This window comes from Xyrauchen texanus, chromosome 8, assembly GCF_025860055.1.
Source record: "Xyrauchen texanus isolate HMW12.3.18 chromosome 8, RBS_HiC_50CHRs, whole genome shotgun sequence".
Classification (NCBI taxonomy): domain Eukaryota; kingdom Metazoa; phylum Chordata; class Actinopteri; order Cypriniformes; family Catostomidae; genus Xyrauchen; species Xyrauchen texanus.
In genome coordinates, this window is record NC_068283.1 from 42,985,382 (window position 1) to 43,011,565 (window position 26,184).

The window sequence follows — 26,184 nt, forward strand, 5'->3', positions numbered from 1 at the left end:
ATTATTCATCTTCAAATCACAAACTTTTAAACTGTTTATTTAGACTTTGAAAATAATGAACTGTATCACACAACACAGAGTGATATTTTCACTCTTAAATCAATTCTTTACTACATCTTACAAACTCTTAATTCTTGAAGAAATGCTTTTCGTCTTCTCGTCCTCGTAATTATTCACGACTTATTAATAAGAACTTGCCCACGTAACGCATTGTGGGTGCACCTCAGCGTTTCTGATTCTTTTTTACAAAACAAAACAAATCAGTCACTGAATTTGTCATACAAATAATACACGGTTGCAATGTGAGAGACAAAGTGAGTGATACCTCATGTGCATGGCTGAATCCACAAAGAGACGTGCTGTTCCTCTGGTGCGGCGTGTGTATGATGATATCATCATAGAGTCATCATAAAAAGAGCAGAGACATGTCCTATGGCATTCATTCCAGGGTGTTTTTCTCGTAACTCACTGCTTAACCACCAATCTATGATGCCTCTTTGGAAAAACAAACTAGCTAGTCACGACTGTTTCCCAAAACCGATGTATCCATGTCGTATATTTATAGCTCGAACCATGTTGGATCAGCAATATAGACCTGTCGTTAATAACGTTACATAAGGGGTGCAGTAATAACATAAAGAAATCTAAATTTATGGCTTTATTGGGATAGGAAAATGAAGAGATTGGACAGGAAATAATGGGAGAAAAGTGTAATGGGATCGGGAAAGGAGCTCACAAGGCTGTGGGGATCGAACCAGTGACCTTCTGATTACCAGATTACCAGTTATGTGCTTAGACCACTACACCACCACCACCACTAATATCAAATTATAGCTCATTTATATCGACACCAGAAAGCTGTTTATTATGAGAAAGCTGCTGAAGACACAAAAGCAACATGCACCGTAATGTAATGCTAAACATGCAACAGTGAGATTTCTCTCTCACGTCATCTGGGTTTCAGTTGAGCACATGTGCACTCTGAAAACAAACAGCACTTTTGTGATCTCATGGGCATAATATGTGTCTTCCGACAGAAACCGGGTGTGTTATTAAATTACTTTTTCTTAACATTTAATTCCTTAAACAGTGTTTCAGAACACCGCTTTCTTCAAAACCCCAGAAAAAGCCATTTCCTTAAGTGCATGTAAACATGGTCAAATCTTAACAGAATGAAAGTTATACAGTATAGGCCTATGAAATAAAAGATACAGAAGCGTCAGTGAACTCAATCGAAATATGCTTCTAACCACAGGTGGAGAGCTGCAGTTCCAACCACACAACTTTGTGATGCTGTTTGCAAATGTTTGTTGGATTGATGGTCTCGGGAAACGCCAAACGTTGAACTATGTTGGTAACTTGTGACCATAGTTGGATAAAATTGCTTTTGGGAAACGCACCGCCGGTTGGTTCTATGAGACAATCCAACCCGGTATCATGAGCAGTATGACATAATGAGGAGCCAATGAGATGGCGATTGTGTGAAGTTGAAATATGTGTTTTTTTTTATCCCCCAACCCTAACCCCACATCTAACCCTAAACATAGGGCAGAAAAGCTAAAACAGAGATCATAAACAAACATGATTTTGGACCAAACAAAATACCTTTTTGTGCACACAGGAAGAAAGCAGAACTTCTGGGTTTGGCGCAACATAGTTTCTGGCAGGAATAAATTGTACAAATTCGCACAAACAAATTTGAGGCTGTGTTGGACCGAATCGCTAAACAGTGTGGAAGAGCAGACTGAACAAAGTGCATTCGCAATTTCCAATACTCTAACCAGAGAAATAATTGCACGTTTATTAAATCAAGCTGTGACCCAATGTTTATACTAATTGGGTCGCAAACCATTGTTGTTGTTGTTTTTTTCTCCCCAATTCCCAGTTCCACATGTTTGGAATTGCACTAATGTGTGAATCTACACAACCGCACTGAGAGCAAAACAGCTGGCGATCATGAGACTGTGCATGAACAGTGTGATACCTGTTTACTCTAGTTTGATAGTATTACCCTGCGCAATAGAGATATCCACATAAACAATATCATTTAACTTTATGACCAAAGGAGGTTTGTAACAAAATAAACAATCAAAACAACCAACAAAAACAAAACATAGAAAAAATGTCACCTCTTGAAATTAATTTAAGACCAGTGGTGGACGAAGTACACATACCATGTACTTGAGTTAAAGTAAAGATACTCAAGGTAAAATATTACTCAAGTAAAAGTAGAAGTGCTGCCTTTAAACATTCACTTGAGTAAAAGTACAAAAGTATTTGCCTTCAAATGTACTTAAGTATCCAAGTACTATGATTTTTTTATGGCCATAATGTCCTATTATAATTTGTCACAAGACTCTTGCTTAACTCAGTCTACATGAAGACTAATGTCACTCTTGGCACACCAATCTATTAATAAAATGACATTAATTAGTCAGATGTATATATATTTATTTGAATTGAATACATTTTTTGTGTGTTTAAATTTGGAGGGAAGGGGACTGTTCCCATAAGGTATAATACATTTACAGTATTTACTGTATATAGTTTTCTCGAGTGTCTATGGTCATAATTATTAACATCCTAATGTTATGATACATTCACATAAACCTGCACAACGCCATTAAATATATATACACACACACGCACACACATATATATACACACATACATAGAATATATATATATATATTCTATGTTATGGGAGCAGCCAATTTCCCTCCAAAATTAAACACATAAACGTATTAATGCAGTGTTTCTACTACTAATAGCTGCTGCTCTCTGCCCCGCTTAAAATCATTGGCAACGCAATTTGTTTGGAACTATTGAGAGCTACACGAATCACGTGACCGCGCGGCGAGATCACTGTCGCAACCGTCTATGTTCGCAACTCTCATATTTAACGGCTCTGGGTGCGTTTCCCGTACAACAACGTAACTTGCTGCTCCACTACCGTAGTATGATGCACTGTTGAAGAAATCAACTTGCTAGTCACGACTGTTTCCGGAAACCTTATTGTCGCAAATTGGTTGTTCAACCATGTTGGTTAATGATGTCACACATGTGGTGGAGTAAAAACTACTTATAATGAATCTGTTTGCGATCGAATTAATGCTAGATGTTTTGCTATAAATTACAGACATGTCATCTGAGGACTATCTCATATTTTTCTCAGTTATTTGCTTTATTTCCAGATTTAATCATAGGCTCGTTCTTACACACTAGAGCACGTTCACACATGCGCACTCTTCAAAAACGGTGCTTTAAATCTATTGACAAACTAAAAGACATAAAGGACATTTGTATGTCTTCTAAATAAAAGATACTGATTGTACTGAATGTCATCTTGCTTATTTGGCTCAAGATAATAATTTATTAAGCTCACATGTTATAATAACAAGAAACTCTGCTTCTAACCACAGGTCGAGAACTGTTGTTCCAACCACACAACTCTGCGATGCTGTTTGCGAATGTTCGTTGGAACAGGGGCGCAACTACCCAGTGTTAGAGGGGTATGCAGCAACAATTTTGGCGCCCCCCCACACCCCACTTATAAATAAATAAGTTTGCCGGACATCATCATGTATGGGCTTCAAATAATAAAGGTTTATTTGAAAGTATATCAGACAGCCACTGTAGGCCTACGGTATATATGTACTTATATATATATATATATTATTAACAATGTTAACAAATAATAAAAAGTTACAAACAGAATAAACAGTAACAAACAGAATAAACAGTTAGAACTAGTCAGTCACCGATTCTCGATGCCCAATCCAAGTAACAATGTTGCTACCAAACATTCAAAAGCTCTTTAGTTTCTACTAAATTGTAACATGGCGTGCCTTTTCACTTGCCCATTTATCTAGTTTTGCATCGAATGAAATGGTTCGTGCCACACTGTTTTCATTTGAAATGACTGCTAATTAGGTTAAGCGATCATTATTCATGTTGGAACGAAGGCATGTCTTTATCAGCTTTAGCTTGCTGAATGATCTCTCCGCAGAGGCAACTGTCACAGGCATTGTCAGGAAAACTCTCAGGGCTACTGTTACATTTGGAAAATAGGTTGGTCAACATAACTTCAAACCATACTGGACATTTAGTTTTGTGTAGTCTAACTAATATAACTCCTACCTGATGTCATCACTGGTCTCCTCTATACTTGATGCCATCGCTGACATCATGTCTGTCTCTTTTACCCCTTGCCTGTGTTCTTCTCCACTAAGACATTCTCAAACAAACATTATGTAATAGATTTTCCATATTACTTTTTCCAAATCAATAATATTAATAAATGAATCTGTTGGTATCAAGTGTTAACCTCTACACTTCCACCTAATGTTAGATCTACTTGTTGCCTTTCCCTGTCTTTCCTGATCCACCATCCTCACACCTGAAAGAAATGAACTCACTGTTAAATAAAGCAGCCTAAATTCAATACTTAAATCAGCCTAGTGATGGCATCATATAAGACAACTATTATGCAGTAAGGTTGTGCTGCTGTTGAAATTACATTAACATTTTGGATTTTAAAAAGTATAAATATGGCACACACACACACATATATATATATGTAATTACAGGGTCACATCTCTCTCTTCCTTTAAAGGTCTGTGCTATATAAATATATATATATATATATATATATATATACACACACACACACACACACACACACACACACACACACACACACACACACACACACACACACACACAGCACAGCACAGATTTTTAAAGAGAGAGAGAGAGATGTGACCCTACCATAGGGTTTAACCAAAATCTAAATGTAAATATCAGCAACATTATTTTGCATTAAGTTAGCAAACACTTGCCAGTCTGTTAACATTAATATTTGCAAGCCTCCAAGTTTGCTAGCAAATCTATGCATGATTCCATGGTAAACCAGAGATATTGCATTAGTTGTTTTCCAGATTCTTGTCATTTATCGTACATGCTTCCTTATATTTTTCAGTTTTCAGCTCAGCAACCTCGGTTTTGCATATTCTAAGCTAGCTAGCTACATATTCTGGCTGCTACATTCCCAGTCTTAGCAAACGCTAGCTAGTCTGTTAACATGAATATTTGCGAGCTTCCAAGCACAGACGTCACACTTTTAATCCTACCTGTTGCCTTTCACCATCCACTTATTAAGCTGCTGTCGCATCCCTTGACATGCAATCTCCTTTTCCCTCTTTCTTTTTCTGTTTTTAGCACCCGACAGCTTTTTTGCTTTATCCATCTTTGAGTTTTAACGACAACTCACTCCTGCTGCTCACTCAGCGCTCGCGTCGCGATATTACCCTTCTGTCAAAATAAATTCTATGATAGAATCTTATGAGGGCGCCGGCGCCTACTCTAGCCTGTTAGTCCTCTAAAATTTATATATGAACTATGATGATAACGACGGAACTTGCGACCATAGTTGGCTAACGATGCTTTTGGGAAACGCACCCCTTCGCGCTTAGTAGAAGCCGCCAAGGCAAGTTCAAAACAAAGCGCGCGCGCTGTACTGTGATTGGTGGCTCGTTTGACCAGTTACGTTTTTATCCACTCATAAATAAAAAGGAACGACTGATTTTGAAAATGTAGTTGAGTAAAAAGATATTTGACTTTGAAATGTAGTGGAGTTAAAGTAAAAGTCTCCCCAAATTTAAATACTTCAGTAAAGTACAGATACGCAAAAAAGCTACTTAAGTACAGTAACGAATTACATTTACTTCGTTACTGTCCACCACTGTTTAAGACTTTAATAATACTTTTTAATTTTCACCAAATTAATTTAATTATTTTTATATGTTTGAATGACACTGTTGTGACACCAGTTAATCAGTCTAAATGTCCTTTGTCTCTTCACTCCTACCGGCCTCCTGATCTTCAGTGTTAAGTCCAATTTCCATTTCATGTGTTTCTACTGTGTTCTGGTTCTGGCTTGATCCATTAGTTTGAGTGCCATCAGATGTTGCTGTGTTCTGTGTTCAGCATAAGACACAAGTATATATAATTCAATTTCAGGTTGATTGTAAGTCTCACATCAATGCGGTATAGTATGACACTCACCTGATAACACTGCTGAAACTTTGTTGTGTTTGAAATCCCTGCATGATCAGAGCGGTGAGAAGAAAATAGATTTTTTAACATATTTTCAGCTAAAGCACAGATGTACTAAATCCATCAGACTGTTTAATGGCTGATTTCTTGATTACATTAACAATTCAATGACTATTCATTCATATAGCATGCACTTATATCATGGAAATATGATAAGTTGCAATGTAAAAATTTTATTGTAAACAAAAGATACCAAAACACAAGAATGTGTAGTATGTGAAATGTAGCATAAACCGTTTTAAACCAAATTAAATATTTGTAATAAAAACAAGAATTCCAGTTTGTACTCACAGGGTGCAAACATGAGTAAAACGAGCATAATTAAGGTGAAGAGGCTTTCAGAGGGAAAGACAACAATTCTCAGATCCCCACTAGACGCTCACCATTAACTGAAAATAGAATATACAGTAATAATCATAAATCTCATTTTAATGACTTTCATGTGCTAACATCAAACACAGTGTGATGATAAATGTGTTCATTTACCTGTTTTAAATATCAGTTCTGTCATCAGAGCAGCAGAGTTCAGTAAAACAACACCGACTGATCCAAACAGGTACACGATGTTTTTATGTGGAATATCTGTCAAATCTGCAGATTCAAGATTTATTTATCAATGGAATGGTTTACAAATTTTCTTTCAATTTGCTTATGGATAAGATCAACCGTTTTAATTACACACTAAATACAATGTTGAAGAAATTCAGTACTAAAATATTTTTGTGTTTAAAGACCCTGTGAAATCAACATTTGTTTAGCTGCTTTTAGTCAACATCTATTAGCTTTAAGGTCATCTATATGCTTGTGTACTTCAAACACTGATTTTCAAAATGTTTTTCAGAAAAAAATAAGCATTTAAATTCTGCAATCTCTCTCCACCAGCTAGACAGACCGAGGCACAGTCATGACTTCAAAGAGCACCTAAGAAACTTTGTCCAGTCATATGCTTAATAGAACTAGAAAGCACCCAGCGCCCCCAGCACGTGTGGCTGTCTTCTAACTGGTGCTGAATCAGCTGATCAGCAGGAGAGTGAGATAAAGGGGAGCCGAGGCGCCACTTCGAGAGAGAGAGACGGCCGCGTTGCATGTGTGTCTGTTTGTTTATGTTTGTTTTAAGTTAAGTTTTACATTAAACCTTTATGAGTGGTTGCGAGCCTGCTCTTTTAATACCCATATGTCCGGGGGAGTGGCATGCAAATTCCACTCGCCAATTCCAATTGGCATTTTCTCAAAGATCAGAGGTGTTTGGGGTTCCCAAGGGCGACCCCTAGTGTCACTACATCAACACAATGTCTCGTTCCCTCCATCAGGGAATGGAGGTTAAGAAAGTAACCAGGACGATCTCCGGCTCTGCAGACAAATGTCTTCCGAGTGTCAGGTAAGCTCAAACCATGAGATTCATCCACGCAGTGAGCAGGCCTGAACATGATGCATGCATATGTTCCTCTGCAAGTAACTTGCAGTTTTATGCTTCAAACGCTAGAGGGCCCAATGCTGCATAGTGTAGCTTTAAAGCAATAGTTCACCCAAAAATTAAAAGTTGCTAATAATTGACTTACTCTCAGGCCATCCAAGATATATATGACTTTCTTGGCAGGAAATCATAGTAGATGCATAAAATGCAAGTGAACGGGTGCCATCACTTTGAGAGTCCAAACAGCAGATAAAGGCAGTATCAAAGTAATCTACATCTTGCCATTTCAGTCTACAGGCACAATCATGATTTCAAGCTTGAGTACACTTTCTAGTGCCATCTAGTGGCTCTGCCCATGCACTAGGAAGTTTAATTGAGCTTGAATTCATGATTATGTCTTTAAATTGCAATGGCAAGATGTACAGTGAAAAAGGAGTTACATTTTGGTCTGTTCTCAACCAAAACTGACTGGATCACTTCAGAAGACATTTATTTTACCACTGGAGTCATTTGGATTACTTTTCAGCTGCTTTTTTGTTTTTAGAACTTCATAGTTTTGGAATCCGTTCACTTCACTTCTAAAAATCTTGGTTTGTGTCCTGCTGAAGAAAGAAAGTCATACATCTTGGATGGCCTGAGTGTGAGTAAATTATCAGCAAATTTTTATTTTGGGGTGAACTATTCTTATAAGAGGCGACTAGGTTAATTATGCACCTTTATTAGAATACTATACAAAGATTAAATGTGTTCTTACTGGATTTTTTCCCCCACAAAAGTCACTAAAAGGCTCAGTAGAACCTGCATATTTATTCTCTGTGTAAACTTTCTGTTCAAGCCCTTGTGTTGCCCTTGACCTTTGAACTTGGACACAAAAGAATCATACAAATGGGTTTACAGACAAGAAATTAAACATGAGGATTAAAAAAGCATGATAGTACATGTCAAATGTTAATACTGCACCTAGATCATTGTCAGCTTCAGTGTACACAAACAACATCCACAGCATTTGTTGAAATAAAGCTGCACAGATCCATCCTGCATCTGTACATAAAGTTTTATTATAGAAAGAAATAATGGAAGAGCTGTTAAATAGGAGATATTAAATAATAAATTAAACACACTGTATATCACTATTTAACACATACTGTATATTTAACTGGATAAAAATAGAAATACTTTCCATTATTAGAAATAAAAGTGTACCTTTTTCATTTTTCACTGCTGCAATAAAGAAATTACTGACTATTATTGCATTCACTAAAAGCATGAAGATTATCCATGTTATGTTATTGAGCAAATATGAACCTGAAAAAGATTTGGAAAGGTTTGTATTAAATAAACTGATCATAAATTTATTTGATTTTTAAAACTGAATATTAAAGTCAAATACACCAGACTCAAGACTCATACATTCAGATTAGACAGCCTGGCCTTCCTTCCATCCATACAGTTAGAAAAAGGTTTCAAAATTGAAAGCTTTGAGGATCCAAAAGTACTGAAACTGGATTTATTCTTTGAACACAGAACAAGATATATATATATATATATAGCCCTGCAGTTATAAGTAAGAATTAATTTCATACTTACATCTTTTCTCCCTCTTTACTTTCAAACATGTAAATGACAGTAAAAAGGCAACTGGGAAAATGAGTGCAACAAACAACACTAAAAAGAGAAGAATAAAAACATTAATGTGAAATTTGAGATTTATTGACAGATTTAAATTAAATCAATCTAAATGTGATAAAAAGTCAATAAACACATTAATTTATCATTCACCCTAAAATGAAAATAATTGTTAAAACCTCATATGGCTTTCTTTCCTCTGTGGAACTCAAAAGGAGATGTTAGGCAGAATGTTAGTCTCAGTCACCATTCACTTTCATTGCATCTGTCCTCCATATAAATGGTGACTGAGGCTGTCATTAGGTTGGCTTGAAAAAGCCAGTCTACTGATCTACTATTTAAGTTTATAATTATTATTATTCTGAGACCACACATTTCAAAATGTTGTAAATGTATCTCCTCCTAGAGCTTTCAAGCTGCTTCAACCACCAAAATTGACAGATTTCAGACAGTTCTGAGTTAGTGTAGTATATATTTTCTAACAGATCGAATGACGGTATTCCCATTGCAGACTTCTGAACAGGCCCAATTTCCCATTTAATCCAGTTCAAAAATAAATTCATGGACCTACTGTTAGGAAGATTTCGAGCTATATATCAAATCCAAGATAAACTAATAAGAAATACAAGAAATGCCTAGCAACATGCTAAAGCATGCTAGCAATGCCAAGCTAAGCACTAAAACATGCTAGCAAAGCCCAGCTACATGCTTGCAACATCTGGCAAGGAAAACTTTTATGTAGCACCATGGTCCTGGAGGAACGTTGTCTCGTTTCGCTGTGTACTGAACTAACTGTATATGGTTGAAACGACAATAAAATCCACTTGACTTGACTTCAGACCCGGCTTTTACAAGCCAACCTCAAAGTTTATCAACAAACTTTTTTTGTCTAGTTTTTATTATTATTATTCAGAGACTAAAATGTCTGACTGTATCTCTGAGGAGAGCTTTTAAGCTACACACAAAACTCTGTGCAGATGTTTATTAAATCAGCTTCTCTACATGTATGGAAGCCATTCCAGTGTCTGCTGAATTCCTGCTTGAATCTTTGCGCCAGGAGTGGCATAATGTCACCCAACAGCAATGTGAAAGACTGGTAGGGAACATTCCAAGATGCATGAAAGCTGTGATTGAAAATCATGGTTATGCCACCAAATATTAAAATATTAGTATTGTGTTTGTGGCAGGGCGGTGGGTGGGGCCAGGTTGTGATTACACACACCCAGCCCCTAATCAATTAAGCCCTCGAGAGGGATAAAGGCTGACCGGACAAAATGTGGTGAATGAAGGCTGTGAAACGAGGCTGCCTTCCAAGCGTCGTCACAATTGAGACGGCCTTCAATGATGATTGATGACGTGGCTGTGGAGATATGCAGCCTTCTGATAGAGAAGCACCCATGGACTGACAGCAGTCAATTTCACCATCTCCAGCCTCCGGATATGAGAGTCGCATTTCGCCCTCTATTGACAATCTTGATTAACTCTTAATTTTCTCGTTATGGATAATATTTGTTGCAAGGGAGAATATATACGGAGATCGCAATGTGAAACACTCATCTGCCCTTGTGTCCTGCCTTTAAGTGCAGCTCAACATTCACCAAGGGATAAGATACAACATTTTACATTTACATTTATGCATTTGGCAGTTGCTTTAATCCAAAGCGATTACAGTGCCCTTATTACAGGGACAATCCCCCCGGAGCAACCTGGAGTTAAGTGCCTTGCTCAAGGACACAATGGTGGTGGCTGTGGGGATCGAACCAGCGACCTTCTGATTATCATTTATGTGCTTTAGCCCACTACGCCACCACCACAACCAACTGTCCAGAGATTGTAATTTAAGCAGGAAAATTTGCAGTATTTGCTTGTTATAGGGTGACAACACGTTGTTTTTCCCAGGACATTCTATTTTTTGACCCTTTAAGTCCGGACAGGATTTCTAAATTACCTACAATATATGGTAGTTGGCTTTTCCATATTAACACATCATACATACATGTTATACATTCTGTGTGTGGCCAGTTAAAAAAAGTGAAACCCAGAGCATCAGTTTACATATTTCTGAAAATGTCTGTTGTATCTTATCTCAGTTTCAAGGGACTTGTGTACGTTCAGTTGATCTGTTCACTGTTAAAGTTAGTAAGAGCTGTCAGATATAGATAAACATAACTTGTGCAGGCTTTTAAGAAGCAGGAAAGATTCTCGACTGTAAATAAATAAGTACATGCAATGGAGGTTTGCGTTGTGAGGCTGTAGAGGCAGATTTCAGATATAAATCTGTGACTGAATGACCGTTTACTCTTTATCTATCTTAAGATAATTGGCACAATGGGATGTTTGGGCATACAAAGATGGTGGTGTGGTGGCAACATTGAAATGATGTCATCAGCAATCCAGTTCTATATTCAATGGCATTAATACACCTCTCCTCTAAATGATTAAATGTTTCCATTTGAGAACATTTTCATTTTTATTTTTTAGAAAAGTACTAGATGTTATAAAGGGTCACTAACCATTTTGGGGAACTCCAAATATGTAGAACATGAGGATGAAATGTATTGAAGAGGTTATATGAAAGGTGAATACAGCTACATCTGTTAATTTATCCCATATCCATTCACACATCTCTCCATGAGATATCCCGATATCCAGATCCCGTCTTTTCATCAAGCCTATTTTTTTCAAATCAATAAATGTCCATATCAATAATTATTCTGTTTTTTTTTCTTAATTGTATTAAAATAATGTTAAATTAAAGAAGAAAAGAAAAAAACAGTTCCTCAGTACAGCACTAAAACAGAATAACAAATGGAAATCAGAATCACAAAGCGATACTTACGAGAAATGATGTAGATGAAAAAGAGCAGCATACTTAATCCAGACGTGACCATTGCCAGAGATCTGTCAACCCATGAATAATGTACAAGATATTCCCAAAAACGTCTAAAAAGAACTGGCACAGAAAAATGACCAATTTCAAATCTACATGTATTAATGATTGCGCTTCAGTCATTATTTATAAAAATAAATAAACAATTATTCAATTTTGCAAAATATTTAAAACATTTACAAACAACTATTTTGGTTCAGCAATTAATGTGTATTAATATCACCATGAAAATAAACATTATCAGTGTGGTGCAATATTTGGATTTACCAACCTGAATAATAAACTAACTCAAAAATGGCAAATTTAATGTGAAGAATGGCATCTGTAGAAAGAAATGGATGGCTCAAATGAATGATAATATCAAAATATCATGTTAAGAATTAAAGCACAGCAGTAATGGTAACATTTAAAAGCACTATCAATATGTTTTATTCATTTGCTGAGCTTCTCTGACATCTTAAATTAAAATGTAAATAAACTCAAACCTGATATGTCCTTTAAATATGGAGCAAAACTAATCAACATCAGAGCAGATAGTCTCATAGAAAGATCCTGAAACAAATATATTTTTAAACAAAATAATGAGTTCATATATGTCATATATTAAGATAACCTGACTTTGATCATGACACAATAAATGAACACAACTTTAGGCAGTGGTAAATAGTGAGCACATCTGAACTGCCAGTTCTATTAGATTTAATTCAGCTCAAACTGTTACAATGATGATGGTTTTCTAATCACATATTGATTATATTTAGGGATATAATTATTACCACTGAAACACTCACCTTCAGTAACACCCCAGAATACAAAAGCCAAGAACATAGCAATGTTTGGAAGAGACACATGAAAATACTCAAGAGCCCGCACAGGTTTCGTTGTAGCGGCATCTAAAGTGGAAATACAGAATATAACTGCAAGTCAACATCCTGTAGTTTGTTTCTTTTAGGTCTCTGCTGATTTGAAAATGTTTTGCGCCGTATTTTTGTGGCTATTCCTGAAGACACTTGATTTAAAACACCAATCTCCAAATATATCTGATTCCAATAAATTATTGAATTTATAACCTGTGCTTCAGTGTCCCTTTATGTTTTAAAATGATCACCCCTAGACAACATAATAACGTCTCTAAAACTAAGGAATTAAAGTCAGACTTGTACGAACACACTTCATTGGCTGTTTACTGTTTTGTAATGTGTATTTGTTATACCCTATGTTTCTCTGTTTAATGTTTAATTTCTGTATAGCATGCTTGAGCTCTGGAAAGGTGGAAAACAAATTGTATTATTATTATTGGGAATAATTAGTAATCTTTCTGACTATATACACCGCCTTTAGCTTTGATTATTCGTAACGGCGTTAATTCAACATCCTTATGCAACATCACAAAATGTATTTCCATCCAGAGTTGTATTCATTTTTGGCTGAGATCTTGTATTGATGACGAGAGAGTTGAACCACTCCGTAAAACCGTTCCAAAGACTTTCACTGGGGTGAAGGACTCTGTGTGAAAATGATTCCTCGTGCTCCCTGAACCACTCTTTCACAATTTGAGCCTGATTGAACCTTGGCATCGTAGTCCTGGAATATGTCCTTGCTGTCAGGGAACCTGGTCATTCAGTACATTCAGGAAGTCAGCTGAATACATTTTATTACTGCATAACATTGCTGAGCCTAGACCTGACCAACCCCAGATCATAACACTGCCTATAGAGTCTTATAAAGTGGGCACAATGCATGACGGGTGCATCGTTTCATGTGCAGGCAGTGTATATAAAATCAGCTGATTTGTTTACTCAAACTAAATATCTAAACACTTAGAAGGGAAATCAGAAAAGAATATGTTTAACATACTTGCATGTTGTGATGTGCAGTAAATCAGACCGCAGAGCAGAAGTGCAGATCCAGATGCAGTAAAACAAAGAATCAGCACCATTATGTGTAAAGCAGAGAAACCTGTTAGACAAAGACATCAGTTACTGTACAAAGAGGTTATTTTCCAAATGACCTGTATATTGCTTATGAATGTCATTATTTTTTATGTGTGTAAGTTTCTAAGAGTGTCAGTCATAAAGCGTAACTACGTTTGCCATTAAACCTTGGACCCTATTCAGACTAGCACTGTTTTAAAATGTTGATGGGAATAAAAAAAGCTGTGAGGTATAGACGGTCTCTTCAATGATTTGTACTGTTGTTAAAATCGATGATGATCATTCACAGCTGACAAAGTCATTAAAAAAAATCTATTTTATTTGTATATAGCGCCTTTCACAACACACATCGTTTCAAAGCAGCTTTACAGAAAACAGCAGATAAAATACTCTAGAAACATGAGTTGTGAAAAATAAATATGATCTAGGGCCTTTATACTGCTTTACAACACTGAAGAGAGTATAAAGGCCCCAGCTTACTCACGGCAAAGTCCTTTTTTCATTCTTTGCTCTGATCTAAAAATAACTTTTAAACAGTTAAACAACAATATACTGTTTGCAAACATTCAAACAACAGCCACGCTTCTGGGGAGGAGTTTAGAGGAGTATTTACATATGAAGATGCACAAGACTAAATACAAATAATGAACTAATGTGACATTAAAATGTGTCAATGACTACATGCCTCATTCTATTGTGAGTAGAATTCACATGATATGAGTAAAAGATGCTGTTTTAACAAATCAATGATAATTTAAAGAAAATATAAAGTAGATCATGTGTAAACTGTCATGTTTACATTCTGGATTCACTCTGTGCTAACATGCTAATTACGGCCATAATATGCACTGGTGTCATGCTGATTTCTGACTAGTAGGGCTGCACGATTATAGCAAAAATCATAATTGTCAATTATTGCCCTTGATATTGTAATAATCACGATTATTAATGTTAAAATATTAAATTACCGTGATATCACAAAGCAACCAACCATGTGGTTCTTCAGAGTAGCAGATTTCAATGGTGGATAAGAGCTGCACTCCAGTTTCTTTTAAGCATCTTTTAAGCATTATATTGTAATAATGTTTGTTAAGGTAAGGCAAATCAGAATTATTTTAAATTAATATCTATGGTTATAATACATGAAATTATTGCAAAATTACTGCTTAAATTATTAGTCCATGTACTGTAAATAATATGGCATATTCAATATCCAAACTTATTAACAGCTGATTTAAATCGATCAAGTTACTGCTTTCAGTGAGACCTTTCATGGAGAGACAGGGGACCATTCACCCCGTTACATCTTCAACGGTGATCTTGTTCATGTAAGATCATCGTTAGATCATTTTTGTCATCAGTGTTTGCGCTTAAGTTAAAAAGTCATTTGTGAACCGAGTTTGTGCAATTTGTGTAAATGTTTATCAAGCAATACCTGCAACGTGGCAAATGGGTTTTATTAGATCAGATGCGATAACAATGATGGTGATTCCTGAAATATACTATTCATGCCATATTCTTTATGTTGGCTACACCTCCAAAACAAACTTAGAACAGTTAAGCTGAATTACTTTATTGCTATTTTGTATAAATCAAATTCACATTGTCCTACTTATTAACATGACAAACAAAAGTGTTATTAGATTTTTAATATATTGTATACAGAAATCAAGCAACGTGACAAACTTTCCCATTACAATGACTGCAGGTTTACACTGTTTGAGATCTGTTTTTCGACGTGAGCTCAATGACGCTCCGCACAATGTTCTACACTCTCGCGAATGCTCTCTTTAAAAACAAAGCTGTCTGATCAGCATAATAAATCAATTATTTACACCACGTCTGTGCCTTGATTAGATCGGGATCGTTTTTGTTTTGTCATGTTGTACATTTGCAGTGTATTTAACATCTACATTCAAAGCGAGAATCCAAAATCATTACAAAGTGCTTTTTGCTCTTGTTCTACAGCTTCTTTTCAAGTGTCAGGTGACATTTCTTCAGTATTAATTTTCATGTGCCACTTGAGCAGAGCAAGAACATAAAGCAAGCATCTGGGCATTCAGATGGTTTAAAACTTGCGCATTGGATCAGTTGTCATTGCTGATAGGACGGAAGACTCTGATTGGCCATTGCCGTTTCATTGCTCAACGGACATGTTAGTGATTGGTTAGAATACTCACTGCTGCAAAAACACATTGTAAATAGAAACCATTGATGCAACAGGAGCAGACTATAATTGAACACTGTAATCATCAGTTTTCACAATTACATAATCGCGGCAGACGTAATCGCGATTAGTTTTTCGGTTAATTGTGCAGCCCTACTCTCTAGTATCCTCATGTTTAAGGATGTTTTTAGAGATCAGGTGATTGTGTTTTTCTGAATCTACAGTGTTGAATGTGGAGAGGGATTCAGATCTGCTGTAGTTCAGTAAGATGTGTGACTGTTATGATGATTATTAAGAGATTGTTAAAACTGTTGAAATATGATTAAAAAACAAATATATAATATTTTAATGTTAAACATTTATTGGGGAAAAAAAAACATTGCCTTTGCAACACTTGATTATGCCAAACATTATTATAATTTTATTTTGCAAAGCATTTCATTAGGATGAACACACATTGCAGCAGGTGATGTAATGTTACATTTAATCAAGCTGTTTATATTATAAATGATCTGAGCAGAAAACTGAATGTTTAGATGTTTGGATGGGTAATATAGAGTTACTCACATTACAGTTCTACACAACACAATTGTGTTCTTGAAACTCAAAGATCGATCAGATTACCACATGAATGCTGCAGATGATTCACAAGAAGTTTCTTTAGGTTAAAATGATCCCACAGATTGTTGATATTAAAGAAATGTTCAGTTTCATTAATACTGTTGAACTGACAGAACTACTCTGTCAACATGACAATACAATATTATATTAATACAATATTTACAGATTTTCATAAAACATATGAAAACAACAAAATCACAAGAAATAATAAAAACACTCCAGAGTAAAAAATGCATCTACATAAAAAATAAAAAAACAAAAAGTAAAATAAAACAATAAAAGTAAAGGTTCAGGTTCTGTCAGCACTGATGATAATTTGAGCAAACAGTCCCAGTGTGGGATTGATCTCATAAACACTGAATATACACACATATCTGAACATGCACACTTCTCTAATAGTGTGTTAATGGAGTCGGGTCCAAATCCTCAGTATATGTAAAACATACAAGAAATTCCCAGATGACGTACAACATGTGAGATTCTGTGAATAAACATCAAAATTCAACATGCTGAATTAAAACTAAACCATCAGAGAACAGCGAGTGTCTCATTTTAACTGCTCATAAACTCTGAGTATGAGATTATACACATGGCATATGTCTCTCTTATTACTGTGTGTGTCAGACCACTGAATCACATGACCTCTGTCCTTCATCTGCATCTTTAAGATCTCCTCCAGTCAATGCTGAAGTTTCATGAGATTCTGCTGAGTTCTGGTTCTGGTTTGATCTGGTTCCTGGAGTTTCATCTGATCCTGCTGCATTCTGTGTTCAGATTAAAACAAGTCTTTTAAACAATATCTGCACAACATCTCTCCACCTCAGCAGAACTGTTCAATTTGATGTAGTCTCATTAAAATGTAAATAAATATAAAATGATAAAAATGGTAATAAAATAGCTTGACAGAAGACACTGACTCACATGAGGACTTTGGGTTTGTTGTGATCTGGTGTCTGTTTTATTACACCTCACTTTATCCTGTGTTATGAGACAAAACAAGATAAAATGGGTATTTTAAATAATAAATAAAAGTAAAAGCCCCCTTAAATTACAGGTCAACTTAAACAATGTCATTTCAAACATACTAACCTGACAAGACTGCAGACACTTTAATATTTTGGGAATCACTGTGTGTTCAGAGAAGAGAGAGAAAATATATTTAGTGGATTTTACAGAAGCTGATCGGTCTCAGATAAAGCACAAATTAACCAAATACATCAATTTACATAACGGCTGATTTACTGCATAAACTCTAAAGAACACTATAAGACTGAAACAATACAGAAGTGCTGAAAGCATCATGGGTAACGTGTAACGATCATTATAAGAACACGGACATGTTCAAAGAAATATTTTTATGAATGTCATGTGATATTTTGAGTCAGTGTTTGTTGTGTTGTTATAAATGAGTAATAATAATGAATGTTGTTCTCTATAAACTTTTTTGTTTACATCGATTGTGACTGTAAGCGCTGAATGAAACTCAGATGATCGACTGTGTTTTATTAGACACACTCACACACACACACACACACACACACACACACACACACAAACACTCACTGTCAATCAAACAGCAGCTTTACACAAATCAACACACCCACACACCCACCCACACACCCACACACACACACTGATAAAGGCCAAATGAATGATCATGTCAGATTTACACACTTTAATACATCAGGAAAATAAACTCTCTTCATTTCACAAGTATCACTTTAGTTATAACAATATAAAAGATAAATAAAACTTCAAACGCTGGAATTAAAGAGACGAGAGACCTCAAAATACTTTCAGATCAGCTCATATGACGACTCTGCAATAATAATAATAATAATAATAATTGTAAAAAGCCCATATTCAGTTTGTGTTAATTTATTGTAAGGGCTGTGCAGCTATTATGTTGGTCATTGATTTGAATGTGAGGAGGTGTGGCTTAATTTGAGATCGCGCGAGAGCGGATCAATTGTTATGTTCGGTTCCTGAGGGAAAGCTGAGGTCCTGCAATCTTACCTGTAAAGCAGTAAATAAGATTGATCAAAATCTCTTTCTGCAGCGCCTTTACTTTGTGAACTGCAGGAAAGAATATTTGTGCTCTTGATTGGCAGCGGATGGTATTAAACTTCGCGCTGAAGTTAGTGACGATTCTTGAATGTGCGTCATTGAAGATTGTGAGTTACATTTGAGTATTCATTATATTATTATTGTCACTTATTCACTGTTTAGTTTTATGAATGGCTGTTACATTATATTTCATGTTATATGAGAGTGCGGTTACTTGATTGAGTGAGATATTATGTTAATAGTGACAAACGTGATCAGCCATATATAGAGTTGTAATGTTTCAGCATTTCTTCCGTGTTAATTGCTCATTTATTCAGTTTATGTTACTTATTACGTTATTTGTTTATTGTAGAACCACATTTGAGAGCCATACATCAACGAGATAAATACTCAGTAATACACATCCTAGATTATACACCTGCATTTATTATCGCGGAGGATTCATCATACATCAGTGCCTGAGACTGCATCTCGACGACCAACTTCACATCGCTATTCGGACATCTGAACATCTTAAAGAACTGTAGAGACTAACACGGACTGTTGCAGTCATGATTTTCACTGACTAATCACAAGACCAGCTAACATCTGTATCCTTGAAATTCAAAGCTGTTGAAATAATTCATTGTTTATTTTGTTTATTATTTTGCGCAGGCCTACGCTCTTCATATGTACATTTTCTTTGCATTTGTGTAACCCTTTGACGGTGAATATGTACACAGTGTATTTAATTATTGTTATTCAACGTTAGTAAATAGTAAAATAGTACAATTTAGTACAACTGCCTGCTCTTCATTACTCTCGTGGTCATTGGACATCTACATGTGGTAATCGGCCCTCTGTAACGGTTGGTATCGTAATAGCAATTAGTGCAATACAGTTCCTGTTGTACAATAATAATAAATGATAGTTTATACTCACTGGATGGAAACATTGCTAAAATCATCAGAGACACGACAAAGAGAGTTTCAGAGGGAAACAGAACGAATCTCAGATCCATCACAGCACGTTCACCATTAACTGATGATGAAAACAATAATAATTACTGTTTAATATTATAATTCACTGTGTTTGAGGAATACATTCATTCATAAAGAGCTGATTAATGATCATATTAATGTTGAGTGTAATTGTTCCAAATAAACATTGAATGATGAATGTGATTTGTGCCTTGAGATGAGACTCCTCGATGACTGTTTATTGATCTCTGTCTGTCTTTATAATATAGCGGAGACTGGGATTCAAACACAGTCCAAACACAATAAAACCAACATTCAGGCAAAGATCAACTATATAATGACTGAAGCTGCTTTTGAACATTCACTGGAGTCAAAATAAACCCTGTTCCTCAAACACAGTTACCATGAACTGTTTATAAATATTGTCTCTCAGATATTAGATGAAATATTGTATGATGTTGTTGTTGTTTACTCACCTGTTTTCAGTATCAGTTCTGTCATCAGAGCAACAGCGCTTATTAAAACAACACCAACTGATCCAAACAGATACACAGACACAAAACGATGAAAATCTGCAATTCAAGATAAAACACACGAGAGAAACACTGAAAAAATCAAACCAAATCAGTATTGAACAACACAAATGAACAGATCTCCAGAACATTTCGTTTCTGACTCATGTGTGTTTGTATAATACTGTAAGATTGAAGCCCTTCACTGAGAATGATCCTCTTAAACTTTCATGTTTGATTGTGTTACACTAACTATGATGTGTTTAACTGTTCATTACTGGATTAAACTGAGAATAATTGTGACTGAAACAAGGTGCAGAATATTTTCAGTGTCTTTAAATTACAATTACATACTGTAAACATTTAGTCATCAAGCAGACACACAAATGAGGAACATATTCATCACAGTAAAGTTATCAATATCTGCAGTATCACACTGACAAATCCAATAATATCTCCAGTACAGAAGCTTAAACAGAAGAAACAATCAGACACAGAGAGGACATGAGAACTGTAACACCGCTGGATCTGTGCATTACTGAATGAATCACTCTTTAACTGTACATGTACTCATACTGACACACTGAATGAATCACTCTTTAACTGTACATGCACTCATACTGACACACTGAATGAATCACTCTTTAACTGTACATGCACTCATACTGACACACTGAATGAATCACTCTTTAACTGTACATGCACTCATACTGACACACTGAAGGAATCACTCTTTAACTGTACATGTACTCATACTTACACACTGAATGAATCACTCTTTAACTGTACATGTACTCATACTGACACACTGAATGAATCACTCTTTAACTGTACATGCACTCATACTGACACACTGAAGGAATCACTCTTTAACTGTACATGCACTCATACTGACACACTGAATGAATCACTCTTTAACTGTACATGCACTCATACTGACACACTGAATGAATCACTCTTTAACTGTACATGCACTCATACTGACACACTGAATGAATCACTCTTTAACTGTACATGCACTCATACTGACACACTGAATGAATCACTCTTTAACTGTACATGCACTCATACTGACACACTGAAGGAATCACTCTTTAACTGTACATGCACTCATACTGACACACTGAAGGAATCACTCTTTAACTGTACATGCACTCATACTGACACACTGAATGAATCACTCTTTAACTGTACATGCACTCATACTGACACACTGAAGGAATCACTCTTTAACTGTACATGCACTCATACTGACACACTGAAGGAATCACTCTTTAACTGTACATGCACTCATACTGACACACTGAATGAATCACTCTTTAACTGTACATGCACTCATACTGACACACTGAATGAATCACTCTTTAACTGTACATGCACTCATACTGACACACTGAATGAATCACTCTTTAACTGTACATGCACTCATACTGACACACTGAATGAATCACTCTTTAACTGTACATGCACTCATACTGACACACTGAATGAATCACTCTTTAACTGTACATGCACTCATACTGACACACTGAATGAATCACTCTTTAACTGTACATGCACTCATACTGACACACTGAAGGAATCACTCTTTAACTGTACATGCACTCATACTGACACACTGAAGGAATCACTCTTTAACTGTACATGCACTCATACTGACACACTGAATGAATCACTCTTTAACTGTACATGCACTCATACTGACACACTGAATGAATCACTCTTTAACTGTACATGCACTCATACTGACACACTGAATGAATCACTCTTTAACTGTACATGCACTCATACTGACACACTGAATGAATCACTCTTTAACTGTACATGCACTCATACTGACACACTGAAGGAATCACTCTTTAACTGTACATGCACTCATACTGACACACTGAAGGAATCACTCTTTAACTGTACATGCACTCATACTGACACACTGAAGGAATCACTCTTTAACTGTACATGCACTCATACTGACACACTGAAGGAATCACTCTTTAACTGTACATGCACTCATACTGACACACTGAAGGAATCACTCTTTAACTGTACATGCACTCATACTGACACACTGAAGGAATCACTCTTTAACTGTACATGCACTCATACTGACACACTGAATGAATCACTCTTTAACTGTACATGCACTCATACTGACACACTGAAGGAATCACTCTTTAACTGTACATGCACTCATACTGACACACTGAAGGAATCACTCTTTAACTGTACATGCACTCATACTGACACACTGAAGGAATCACTCTTTAACTGTACATGCACTCATACTGACACACTGAATGAATCACTCTTTAACTGTACATGCACTCATACTGACACACTGAATGAATCACTCTTTAACTGTACATGCACTCATACTGACACACTGAATGAATCACTCTTTAACTGTACATGCACTCATACTGACACACTGAAGGAATCACTCTTTAACTGTACATGCACTCATACTGACACACTGAATGAATCACTCTTTAACTGTACATGCACTCATACTGACACACTGAATGAATCACTCTTTAACTGTACATGCACTCATACTGACACACTGAATGAATCACTCTTTAACTGTACATGCACTCATACTGACACACTGAATGAATCACTCTTTAACTGTACATGCACTCATACTGACACACTGAATGAATCACTCTTTAACTGTACATGCACTCATACTGACACACTGAATGAATCACTCTTTAACTGTACATGCACTCATACTGACACACTGAATGAATCACTCTTTAACTGTACATGCACTCATACTGACACACTGAATGAATCACTCTTTAACTGTACATGCACTCATACTGACACACTGAATGAATCACTCTTTAACTGTACATGCACTCATACTGACACACTGAATGAATCACTCTTTAACTGTACATGCACTCATACTGACACACTGAATGAATCACTCTTTAACTGTACATGCACTCATACTGACACACTGAATGAATCACTCTTTAACTGTACATGCACTCATACTGACACACTGAATGAATCACTCTTTAACTGTACACGCACTCATACTGACACACTGAATGAATCACTCTTTAACTGTACACGCACTCATACTGACACACTGAATGAATCACTCTTTAACTGTACACGCACTCATACTGACACACTGAATGAATCACTCTTTAACTGTACACGCACTCATACTGACACACTGAATGAATCACTCTTTAACTGTACACGCACTCATACTGACACACTGAATGAATCACTCTTTAAATGTACACGCACTCATACTGACACACTGAATGAATCACTCTTTAACTGTACACGCACTCATACTGACACACTGAATGAATCACTCTTTAAATGTACACGCACTCATACTGACACACTGAATGAATCACTCTTTAACTGTACATGCACTCATACTGACACACTGAATGAATCACTCTTTAACTGTACATGTACTCATACTGACACACTGAAGGAATAAAACATCACTCAGAGAAGATAATCAGAGTAGATGATCAATACTGTACCCAGAGAAAGACGCACAAATACGTTAGATATATCTGTCATCTTCAAAATTGTCCAGAGTATTTGCAGAAACACAATCACACAGGCCCATCCAATAGGATCTGTAAAAAAAAATAAAAAGAAGCAAATCTCTTCATTACATTTTCAATAAGTGTATTATTTATAATCAAAAATGTATATTTAATTTATTTGATTTAATGGATTTTTTTGTGCCTTTAACTTAATTATATACAATGTCAATAAAATGAAACACGTCTCCATAAACTCAACAGTGTTTTATATATTGTGGCGAATGATCCGCCCCTCCCTCTCATCATCCTCACCCCAACTCTTCGGGACTTTCAGGCTCAGGACGGGATTTGGGCAGGAGAGGAGAAGACATGCATAATTAATAAGCCACATTTCTCCAAACGCAGCACATCCCAAACCAATATTTCCCTTTTACGGCTTATATTTCAATGCCTTTTTAATGAGTTACATACAAATCATTTATCCTGTTATTGATAACGATTACTTCAGTTTCAAGTGCTTAACTACAGACTTTATTCTAAATGTGAATTAAAATCAGAGTTTATAATCAGTCTGTTCAGTTCATTATTTGTCCAGCTGGAGTCCTCAGTTCACACACGCACACACACACACGCACGCACGCACGCACACACACACACACACAAACACACGCGCACACTCACACACACACACACACACAGACACACGCACACTCAGACACGTGTATGCACGCACGCACACACACAGTCACACACGCACGCACACACACACAAACACACGCGCACACACACACAAACACACGCGCACACTCACACACACGCGCGCGCACACACACACAGACACACACACACACAGACACACACACACAGACACACACACACACACACAGTAAAAGAGTGTGAATCTTTGAGTCTCATTCAACAAAATTAACAAATTCATTTCGTTCATTTAAGCAGAATTCAATTAAAATGTTACATTTTCAATAGCCAAATCACCCAAACACGTCACTTACGCAAACTTTGATTATAGTCCCAATAAGGAAAAACTGATAATGCAGCCAAGGACAAATTATGAGAAACAGAAATGATTAGTTCAGCTCTGGAATCTCGAGAGTCTACTAACTAATTATATTTGTTTTATCAAGACATTTATTCCTTTATTTTCCTATAATGAAATGTATTTATTATTTCTGCAGGTTTGGGCCTCCATAAACGTCACGTAACAAACGAACGGAGGTTGCGCATTATGGGGTGCCGTTTGTAAAGTGGCTCACGCTGAAAATAACAGCAACATTTTGTCACATTTAGCTTCAAACAATGTTTAAAAATCTGGTATGAATTTTTGACGGTCACTTTTTAGCACATTTACAACAATATTTGTTAACATAGAGATATTTTAAATAGTTAAATCTAAATATTAAATGCTACACTTAAATGTTAAATGTTAAATATAAATGTTAAATATAAATATAAATGCTAAATATAAATATAAATGTTAAATATAAATATAAATGTTATATCTAAATGTTAAATATAAATCTAAATGTTAAATATAAATATAAATGTTATATCTAAATATTAAATATAAATCTAAATGTTAAATCTAAATGTTAAATCTAAATGTTAAATCTAAATGTTAAATCTAAATGTTAAATATAAATGTTAAATATAAATATAAATGTTAAATTTAAATGTTAAATATAAATATAAATATAAATGTTAAATCTAAATGTTAAATCTAAATGTTAAATCTAAATGTTAAATCTAAATGTTTCGTGTGAAACTAAATATTTAGCTAATATGCAAATTTAAATGCCGGTAACCGGAAGTGCCAAAATAAAAGCTCGAGGAGGTCAGTGGGTAGTGTCAAATAACGAATAAAAAACATCTCATCAGGGAAATGGACTCTTGGACATGGATTATCATGATAAAAACTAACTAAAATAATAAGCACGTTTGGAAATTTTGTATAGCCGCCAGGACGTCTCTGCCGATGTTCTCGGCTAACGCCGATTCGTTTGACATCTTCACAGAGCGGCCATGACCGACAGTACCTTTCCTGGTCAGGGGCGGGTAGGGATTGGCTCTTGCTGGCCTTTATGCAAGCAAACATGACAGATCAGTCGAATGGCCACAGGTCATAAGTCCCTCATCTTTCATAAAAGTGACACTAAAACCTCAAAGTAGTCTACTGTTTACAGTTACAGTTTATCCAAACGTGCTTATTATTTTAGTTAGTTTTTATCATGATAATCCATGTCCAAGAGTCCATTTCCCTGATGAGATGTTTTTTATTCGTTATTTGACACTACCCACTGACCTCCTCGAGCTTTTATTTTGGCACTTCCGG

General features: G+C 35.8%; 1 protein-coding gene across 3 annotated transcripts in view; it reads right to left on the minus strand.

The window, feature by feature from the left end:
- Positions 1–16,520: 16,520 nt before the first annotated feature.
- LOC127647776 (uncharacterized) overlaps positions 16,521–26,184 on the minus strand; it is a 417,720-nt gene continuing 408,056 nt past the window's right edge. For all 3 annotated transcript variants that reach the window (XM_052132240.1, XM_052132239.1, XM_052132238.1), the window contains exons 14-19: positions 23,829–23,927; positions 20,272–20,367; positions 19,758–19,856; positions 17,859–17,896; positions 17,691–17,747; positions 16,521–17,533 (exon numbers count right to left, since the gene is read on the minus strand). In XM_052132240.1, the coding sequence (XP_051988200.1) occupies positions 17,390–17,533; positions 17,691–17,747; positions 17,859–17,896; positions 19,758–19,856; positions 20,272–20,367; positions 23,829–23,927 (533 nt within the window). In that variant the 3' untranslated portion in view covers positions 16,521–17,389. The remainder of the gene's footprint in view (positions 17,534–17,690; positions 17,748–17,858; positions 17,897–19,757; positions 19,857–20,271; positions 20,368–23,828; positions 23,928–26,184) is intronic.